General features: G+C 39.7%; 1 protein-coding gene across 6 annotated transcripts in view; it reads right to left on the reverse strand.

The window, feature by feature from the left end:
- The window catches only part of tei (irregular chiasm C-roughest protein teiresias), a 233,198-nt gene extending 222,561 nt beyond the window's left edge, over window positions 1–10,637 (reverse strand). For 2 of the 6 annotated variants that reach the window (XM_035888314.2, XM_035888310.2), the window contains exons 1-2: window positions 10,354–10,637; window positions 7,289–7,828 (exon numbers count right to left, since the gene is read on the reverse strand). In XM_035888314.2, coding sequence (XP_035744207.1) covers window positions 7,289–7,382 — 94 coding nt within the window. In that variant the 5' untranslated portion in view covers window positions 7,383–7,828; window positions 10,354–10,637. The other 4 variants (XM_035888312.2, XM_085664950.1, XM_035888311.2 and 1 more) reach the window with 4 other exon arrangements.
- Window positions 10,638–10,738: the final 101 nt, after the last annotated feature.

Raw genomic sequence — 10,738 nt, forward strand, 5'->3', positions numbered from 1 at the left:
AATAACGTCCTTATAACATGTTAAAACCAGATTAAATTTATATCTTATCGAAATTTTATAGAAAATAACAAAATTGTCAATTGCATCGATATAAAATCGATAGGACGCGATACTGATGAAAAATAAGATACTTGGAAAAAACTCGTTTAAATAAAAATTAATCTATTTTCCAATTCGCACGAGATTTTAGCTTTGTTATTCATATTTTTCTGCGTCGATCGAAAATAATGATTATATTGTTCACTCAACATACGTTCGAAACTAAGACGATTCAGAGACCGGTATCCAATTATTTTTAATGTCTCATTGTAGTCTCCCTTGCATCACCATTAAACTTAATAGCCCGCAGCGCTCAAGGCGTATCGTTCCTTTCAACCCGGAGACTATAATTATCGTCAATCGGGTTACCGGAAACGATCCATTAAACACGTTCTCGGATACGAAATACAGTGAATCGATGGTTAGGACCGTATCTATCAAAAACTGTCATCAAACGTTCACCTTGATACGCGTCAAACGAAGGTGACTTCTTGACCTTCCAAATAAATAATATCATCATTATATATATATATACATAAACACACCCATGTTTGTCCTGACATTCAAGTTTGCACCACCTACGAGATGTATCGGACTTTAGTGTTAAAAATGGAATACAAATAGACATTTAAATTCCGAACGTATTTTTGTCTCCTTTTCCGTGACTCTTCTCTTTAACGTCGGGAGAAAGATATACCTACCACGCGTCTTATGTCTCGTATCGTTTACCGAAAATAGAATAAAGATCCGAGACAGAGTATGCAAGCAATCCTCGTCTATGGCGAAGATATTTTCGGTGAAAAGAGCAAAGGGGAACTACTACTAACATATGGTCTAACAATAGTAATGTCGCGCGTTTGTTCGAGCAGAACATTCGAGTCGTAACGTTCGATGTAAAATATGGATATTTTTGTACGATAAATATTTTCGTTCTCAAATTTCATGACGGTCGAACATAATCAAAACAGAAACTAATCGAATAAAGTCGAAATAAATTTAATTGTCGATTACGAAAATATTGTACGGCATTGATAAACGAAAAAACTTCAGTAAAGTAACATTCGATATTGATAAGCATCACGGATAGGATACGATTTCATCGATTTTTCCTGCATAGTGCCATAGCGCCGACTCTCTCTCTCTCTCTCTTCCCCCCCCCTTCTCCCCTCCTCTTCCTCTATTTCTCTTTCTCTCTCGGAAATGGAGGATGCAACGCGCGATTGTGACCCGGCGCGTACGCACATCGAAAGGACATCGATTTCCGTACGTCGCGTATAACCGAGCATAAAAGCATTCAGGGCAAAGAGGAACCCTTTGCACCAGCTACGTCGCGCACTCATCTTTTTTTCTTCGGCTTTATCCCCGGGACTCATGACACATGGGAATGGGTAAGTAAAAGAGAGAGATAGAGAAAGAAAAAAAAGAAGATGGAAAGGGAAGGAATAGCAAATCAAAAGAGAGCATTAAAAGTTGTCGATGCGTTAGGCTGCACAGCAGTCGTTGCCAGAAAGGACTCCCCGGGGACAGAGCGAGAAACGAGCAATGAGCAACGAACTACGACGACGACGACGACGACGACGACGACGACGACGACGACGATGACGACGACGACGATGAGGGTGAGGGTGAGGGTGAGGGTGAGGCTAGCGAGTAGGGATGGATGGTGGCAGCAAAAGGGTGGGAAGCCATTTCGCTCATCTGCCGAGCTCTATCCTCGAAAATACATAAATCTCGTCCGGCAGCACACGGCGTAATGTACGAGAAATGAGTCCTCGCATAAGATAAACGAGCGGATCAGCCGTCCTTTTCAACGAAGACATTGACACGAATCGCATCGTTTCCTGGCTTCCGACGAGAGTCTTAGCCGCAGTACGTTGAAAACGAGAAAGATTATTAAAGCGATTACACGTTACTCAAGATATGAGTCAATGACCTCGCAAACGTCAACCTAATCAGATCGTCTACTTTCTCTAAGAAGATGGTCTGTCTACTATGTTGGAAGCTTTTTCATCTCTCGATAATAAACAAATCATTTTCTAAGTAACAAAAACCTTAAGAAATTGTACGAGTATGGATAGTTTTAGAAAAATCTACTATATATAAATCATATTCCTCTTGACCATTGATGTAGCTACATACTACGAGATATGCGAGAACGCTTCGTTCTTAATAAATAGGTATATGCGGAAACTCCATATATATATATATATATTCTTTTCCTTATTAAACTAGATATCATGATCTATCTCGTTATATCTGACGTACTTGTCGAGTAGATAAAATAACTTCGCAATAATTCAAGTTCCAGTATAAATTTGATTAAAGATTCTTGTATCTCAGATTTCTGAAAATTTGTTGACCAGCTCTTAATCCCGATGATACGATCAACGACCTATCGTAATTCTTTTTTCGAAAAATAATTTTGGAAGATAGAATTTTTTCAGAAACTCAATCTCTGATACATTTATTTCTTTCGTGATCTAATCTCACTTTTCTACGTCATGTATCTTTCCTGCTCCCTATTATCTCTACCCTCTTCACCCTCTACATCACTTATCGGAGTACTGACCAATGATTACAGAATATATTGTTGGTTTGCTGACGTTAGGAAGATAGACGAACAATAAGAATTGGGTCATAGTTATTTCTATTTTATTTTCTTTACTGTGAAATTGACTGTACTGTAAGCTGCTTTCTCGTTTTGTCGATATTCAACAAGATAATAATCATATAAAAGTGATAGAGAAATGAAAAAGACGAAAAGACTGAAAAATTGATTCTTCAAGAGAATCAAATAATTTCAAGTAATGCATCGAATTTCCAACAAAGCGGAAAATTCGAAAAATGATGTGTTTAAGAAAATATTGGAAATTATCCTTTGAAAATTGCAGGTGTTATTTCCCTTTAACCAACGGAAATCGTATTACGTTCTCCATAATTTTAATTAAATTCGTACCTAGTAGGTGTGTAGTATGCGCCTCACTCGTAGTTGATTTCCCTAGCATCGTTAGATTTTAATAACGAGAACGACGATAATTACGTTAGATTAAAAACTGTACAGATGTAGACTTGTACAAATTTTTCCATTCGCATTCTTTCGTTTATGCTAACATAGTCAACCGTGGTAGTTTTGATCGATGCTACAATGAGGCGCACAGCTGCGCTAAATTTCAAATCCATATTATAAATTACTAACGAAGTTATTAGCATCGAAGATGGTAATTGTCCTGGTGCGTCAGCGCGTGTCACCAATGACCCTTTCCGACCTCGTTTCAACGATCCCGCTCTATGGTTCACTAACGAGAACAATATAGATCTTTTTTTATTCATAAACTTCAATATTTGACCAATTCGTTGCACGAAAAGAATAATGAGAATCAGTGTTTCAATCTTCATTTTATTTACAGATTTATTTCATCTGAAAGTATAAAACGTATTATAAATTTAATGTTTAAATAATAGTTCCATACTATTCTCTTCTTCGTTGAACGTTTATCTTTATTCTATGAACCGATTAAAATTATTTATCGATGTTATTTTCTTCAAATTCGTACGTGCCTTAAAAAAGTCATGAAAACGTATTACCTTGAACGAACTCGAAGCGACCTGATTATAGCTTCGAAAAATGTAAAAGTGAGAACGAAGACAATATCGATCTATTTATCCATTCATTCCAAAGCTTTCGTAGCTTTAGAAAAGGCTAGGAAACGGTTCCATTGGCACGAGAATAAAGGCGCGAGAAGTGAGATAGAATGGGATCTGTTCCAATTGAATGCATTAAGGACGACGTAAAAAAAGCACCTAAAGACCCGCGTAACAATGAAAAAGCACTAAAATCGAAATGAAAAGGAAAAAAGAAAAGAAAAACAAAGGAAGCCTTTTAACTTTGCTACTGTGAAATACATTATATTAAAAAATTGATCGTTCAAAACGAATATAGTATAGAAATGTGCCAGTATTATAATAATTATATGCGAGAAATCACGAAAAAACGAACATTATTTTCGCTAGAAATAATTTATTTTTTCTTTGCGGAAATAGCGACACGAGATAGGACGATATAATACGAGTACGATATAATACGAGTACGATATAATACGAGTACAATATAATACGATTGCTTTTACGCAAGTACCCGCGGATTTTCAGAATAAATCTTCGGAATAAATAAAACGTCGCGTCCGGTCCCGGTACGATGCTCATAATTTTGATACGCATGCATCGATCCAGCGTGAAATCCATTGGCTCTTTGGAAACGAACGGCCACCCCGATCGCATTTTCGTATACCGTAATCTCTAATGCGTAATATCGCGCTGTTCACGCTGGGCCGGGCAACGTCAAATAAAATAAAATCGTTGGCACGTAGTAAAGTGACGCGGTCAATAATTTTGTGACCATGCGGGTCGACTCATCGTTACTGCCATCCCATCAAAAAAAGACGAATGGAGGAAAGAGAGAGAGAGAGAAAGAGAGAGAGAGAGAGAGAGGGCGGGGGCTAAGAGAGCAAGGGAGAGAAATAACACAGCTCGATTAATTTTGCATTTGTCGCGGTATCGATAAAATGTTCTGTCACACCACTGATCACACTCCTGTCGACCTCGTTGTAGTCTCAAACCTCCGAACCATCCCATCCTCTCGCGATGCATCCCTTTTCGAACGCATCGATACACACCGATCAGAACAAAGCACCAGGTTTATGAGCTTCGCGATACGGGAGAAATACTTATTTATATCCTCCATCATTTCCCCTCAAACGTTCGTCAATGTATATTAAAAATAATATTTTCCTGTGTAGTTAACTTCTTTTCTTTATGAAAGTACGCATGTAATAATGATCAAACGTAATTACGCATTTTTATTCACCGAACAAACATTTTGTTTTGACATTGTTACATAAAGTACATCCTTGCATTCGATCGATTGTTCTCTTCGAGACTCATGAAAAACGCATTTGCGTACAATATCGTCGACGGTATGTTCTTTCATTCCAACAAAAAAAGGGGAGATATACGGTGAAAAAGCTAAGGACCGATCGATTTGACACAAAAAAGGATATTATCTATCTTCAAGGGCTCATGGAAACTTGAATCAGAGAAGCTCGAAAAGAATGAAGAGACAAGGAGAAAGAGAGAGAGAGATAAAGAGAAAAAAGAGTAAAAAGAAATAAAAAGACAGAGTAGTGAGAAAAGAAGATAGAAGGAGGAAAAATATGAGAAGAAGTTCGCACAGGTGCACCGACGGCGCACGCGAGCTGAAGAAATAAGTTGCAAACTTTTATTGGGTCGTTCGTCCTACCGGAGGATTCGTACGAATGATTCAAGAAGAGTATTAGCGATGTAGGAGCAATGCGGATTCAGGAATCCCTATCGTGCGCTTCGAATTTCGTCGCGTCCTCGTATATAGATAGATAAATCGAACTGTATGTAAATTCAAAGATCTAACTTCAAGCTAACTCGAACATGGTGACTCGAATTTCGATGAAAGAATCCAAAAGAAAAGAATTGCTTTTACTTTCTGTTTTATTGTTTGCTGTTACGTAAAGGATTACGAGGTCACCGTAACAATGTATTCTTTTTCGTGGACCGAACTCGAAGAGGAAGATAAAAAGTATGAGGACCGATACAAGGAACAATCATAAAGGAAACGGTCTCGTGATAAAAAGTATGGTATGTAAGACGTTGAATGTCTAATGTTTCTGAACCAACAAAATGGACATTCTACTCTCGCTTAAATGTCTTTCCGCTTAAAAAGCTTCTGCCTGCCGCCTTATAAAGTCTCCCTTAGAAAGTCGTGACACACTTGAAGAGTCCCGACAAACGGGCGCGAGAAAAAGACTGGTGGAAAGGTATTCGCGAAAAAAAAAAAATACATTGCACATTTCTTTTATCGTTGATAAAAGACACGGGTCGAGGACGCCGAGAATCAAAAAGAGAAATACCATGTGATAATAAAAATAGAAGTATAAAATAAAACGTGTCGATCCACGAATTCTATATTATCCTAAAAATTACATCGGGATTGTAAAAGTGGATGTAAAAAAGAAAACGAATAGTCATCGGAGGGATGAATGAAAATAATTATAACGCCTTTTATCTCGTTTCCTCGAAAGGAAGGAAGGAAGGAATAAGGTCGCGTGGGTGGCACAGAAGAGAAAGAGAAAGAGAAAGAAAGAATGCGCGAAAGGGAATTCAGAAGAAAGAAAGAGATTCTTGATAAAGGAACTAAAGGAAAAACAAGAGAGGAAGAGAGAGAGAGAAAGGGGTGGGGTGCCGATAGCGTCGCGTCAACGTCCGCAGCCCATTCTCGCTTCAGCATTCTTTGAGCCAAATTACCGCATCGTTCGCGCCTCTTTGCCAACCATCCACCCTTTCTGCATCCTTCTCTCTTTACACTCCTGACGGTCCTTCTTTCGATGCAGCTTGTCACTCCTCCCCTCACGTAGATCTCAAATCCGAGAACCCATTCGGGGGTTTACAAAAGAGGGATGACAAGAAAGAGAGAGAGAGAGAGAGAGAGAGAGAGAGAGAGAGAGAGAGAGAGAGAGAAAGAGAAAGAGAAAGAGAAAGAAAAAATGGACGAAGATCGCAGACGTATATCGTAGGTTCCTCTCCTTCTGTCTTTCTTGCTTTCTTTCTTTCTTTCTTTCTTTCTTTCTTTCTTTCTTCCTTTCTTTCTCACTCATTCCCTTCAGCTCTCCCTACTAGGTCGTGCCTACCCTTTCGAGAAACGCACCGTCGCGCCGCATGTGCTTCCTAAACAGGCCATTTCATCACGTTTCGTTTCCCTCGCGCCTCGTTACGACCTCTCTTTTTATTTTACTATCTTATATTCCATGACTTTTTTACCGTTCCTCCCATCTTCTTTCCTTCTTTTACGACTTTTCTCGCCTAGCGGAGCAACTTACGCATTTTCCTCGTTAAACTTTGCTGGAAGATTGTAAGCGTTCCAAGTAGAATAGTTCAATGCGAGTCCGAAATGATACCTCTATTTTTACTTTTTTCTTTGAAATCTATTAAACTTCTCAACCGATTGATCGACTTGATCGAAATTGTTCGACCTATTCGTTTACTACTACCAGTTTAACGCTTTAACTATGCGACAACTTTCCTTTGAAATTGTTAATAAAACATTCGACTATCACGAGTCGTTTGAAATCGTTGATCAATAGTCGAGTGAAAAAAAAAATATAGATGATAATTCTAACTCTAAAGATCGGATTTAGTTGATAAAAAAAAAAAAGATACTTACGCGTTGCACCAGATATCTCGCTCAAGAGCAGGACCAGAAGTAATCCACCCACGAAGAGCGTGGTCAAGACGAACGATCTCGAGCTGCAGCCCATCACGGCATCACTGCTAAATTTTCACCCTTCGCAGTAGTCTACCCACCACCTTTTTTTTCTCTCTCTCCCTCTCTTTCTCTTTCTCTCTCTCTCTCTCTCTCTCTCTCTCTCTCTCTCAGACGAAATGATCGACAGTATCACGATTACTACGCGAACGTCCGAATGTCATCCGTGTCGAATAATCCGTTGGAGCACCGTACACGTCGAATAAGTCAGCATCGATGCATCAATGGCGGCATCACTGACCGGCACGAGTCGAGCGCCTCGACATTGAGGATCCTCGTCAATGTTTTGCTCGCATTTCGCCTCGTCCTCCACCTCTTGCCCCTCGTAATACGTTATTCCACCTTTCCGAATTCCTCTTCCTCTCGGAGTTCCACGATACGTTCGCCTTATCGACCGTCATTCACGAATTTTCACAGTGCCAACGACCCCTTTCGAAGATTCTGTAACGTGGCGAACAACGTGTCACCGAAAATTCCTCACAACTCCTATCATACGTAACGATGACTCTTTATAGTTCATAAAATTTTTCACTAATCGGTTAGACGACTCGATTCGGATTTTTCTTTTTAACAAAAACGAGAGACCATTAAGAACCTTCGAGATTTTGTATGAAAATCTCGAAGAATCGCGACGACGAAAAAGCTTGTAGTTTCCCTTAAAAGCGTAGCTCGATTTTCATATATTTTTTCTTTTTTTCTTTTTTTCTTTTTTCTTTTTTTTTTTTTTTTTTTTTTATCAGAGGAAACCGCAATAAACTTCGGGAACAAGCACTTGATGCCGTTTTCAAAGTTTACCGAACTCCGCGCGAACTCTCTCGGAGAAAGTTTCGTTTCGATGAGTTTTCATTTCTTTTTTTTTTTTTTTTTGGAAAAATTCGTTCTCGTTATCGATATTGTCCATTGCGAGTCTGTAAAAGCCAAGAAAATCTAGGCCACGCGGTATATAACGAAGGATTTAATCTTCGATGGCTTCGTTGAAACTTACTCGTTTCATAATGGAACATGGTAGGTATATTCAGGCTTTCATAGCTTTTTTGACTCAGGTGTAAAATTGTGTTCTCGTCAAATTTTGATTCGTGCTTACCTTCGACTATAGATTATATCGCATCAGCGACTTGAAATAATGATTACTCGGCTAGCGGCACGACGTAATGCGAACGAACGGAAATGTGGGATGGCTCGAATCGAGGAAATCGATGGGAAATCATAATCGGCAAAATGCGTAATATTCGATCATTAAGGAGTTAATGGCACACAAGTCATTTAACCGTTCACTTTTCAAGCTCGCGATTTACACGTAATCGAGTTATCGAGCGATTCCAGGTCGATCATCGTTACAAACCAGATTTAGTCTTCGCGATTGTCGGCTTGAATGCGAATACCATATCGAATTCGAGGTAGCAATCAGACAGGCACATAAATCATTCGTACTTTTCGCGAAAACGTTGCTTCAGCGATTTCGCCAAAATCGATTCTACTTAAGCGGGGCTCTAGAGAGATTACGATACTAAACGTATACAACGTAGAAGGAGAGAAAAAGATCATATAGGTATGGCAGCGATCGATTGATCGTTCCCCTAGATTTAGATCATTATAACGAACAATTACATTGAGACATTTCTCGAGACTTTAGAAATCGGGTCATGTTAGGGTCGCAAATTTACGCGAGACGCAAAGCTCGATATCAGTTTATTCCCATCTGAAATCATCGGTCCATAAACTAGGTACGCAGAATCCCTCGTGCATATGCATCGAGCGCTCCCTTTGTTTCGCTCGCTCGTAGTACGTTGTACGTGTGCAGTGTATACTGTACGCTATACCATCTTCGGACGAGACGACTCGCGCAAGAAAGGCCAGATCACGTTTTGATCTTATTAAGAGACATTCATGCGAACGATCTTGTCAGTGGTCCTAACCTCTGGTTGCACGTTTATATTTCGTCTTTTTCATTGTTCACGTTTCTTCGAACATATGAATGACTACTATACAAAACTATTAAAAGAATAAAAAAAAAAGCTCTCGTTGAAATAGATTGTCTTTCGGAGGCAATGAGCGTAACGCATATAACAAGAACGCTCTACAAGTTGGCTCCATTATGCGAATCCATAATGCCGTGTTTTTATGTGAAGATATAACAAAAATACGTGATGAGACGAGATTCAAAGTATCTGTTTTGACATCAAAGTTCGTTATATATTTTCGTCAAGTAGTCGTAGAAATGTGAACTTTACTGTCCTTCCCGTCTCTCACGCTACTACCATCCAAACAATTTATCGTTGATAACGCGGTAAAAGTATGGAGCCTCCATGCAGGCGGTTTATAAAAAATGGAAGAGCGATAACCGCGTGGTCGTCGTAACTCAGTTCGCTCGACGAGCACTGGACCACGGAAGCGAGTTCATGGATGCAAAAGCGAATTTGATACACAGAGAGAGATAAGCAATCCTTGTTAGGACAAAGAGACAAAAGGAAATAGCCGATCGTGTGCGCCTGATTCGATCGAAACCAACCGAGAGATCGTTGCGTCACGTCAATGCTCCCTTTGACCACAATAATCACGTGCGAAGCTTACTCAAAGCGTTAGAGTGATAGAGATGGAGAGATGGAGTAAGGGAGAAGACCGTTCAAACGTCATCGTACTCAGTCACGCACGTGCAAGTCCATCAACGTCGAGCTCTTTTCGTCGTCGCTCTTACTCTCTCATTATTTATCTATATACATATCTATTCTTCTCTATCATTATTGCCTCATTCTTTTTCTCCAAATAAAATTCCCATATACCTAAAAGTAAACGAGAAACGAATCTTCTCTCTTCCCTTTTTTATTGCTCCCTTCTTTTACATGCTATTACTTCGTTCCGGCGTTTATCGACTACTATATTTTCTGCGGATACGTAGGTACTTGAAAAAATTCAACCCTCCGAATCTCGCCGTAAATTGAAGAAAGTAGAATCGTTCCAATGTTTACCGAATGCAAAGAAAAGATTTCCTTTTGAAAAAAAAAGGCTACTTTCGTAATCTCGTCGTAACACCAAGAACTAGAAGGTATCTCGATTTACGAAGCACTCTCGAGCCAACGTTGAACACTTGAAAGGAGAGAAGGACGAACAAGAAGATAGGTTATAAGGAGTTGCTCGAGGATATGTCAGCATGGAGATGAAAAACGTGTCAAATGATCGCGAGGGAGCATAGCTCCGAACCGAGCGCGTACCGAGAGACCGAGAGAGCTTCGAGCGTGCTTTCAACTCTCTGGCTCCGCTTTCGGAACTGAGCGAAGAGAGGGAGCATCGTTAGACTTCAGAGGGATTCAACGCCACCCCTACCTTCTCTCTTTCTCTTTCTCTCTCTCTACC

Source organism: Vespa mandarinia, chromosome 2, assembly GCF_050613455.1.
Source record: "Vespa mandarinia isolate Hongniang chromosome 2, ASM5061345v1, whole genome shotgun sequence".
Taxonomy (NCBI): Eukaryota; Metazoa; Arthropoda; class Insecta; order Hymenoptera; family Vespidae; genus Vespa; species Vespa mandarinia.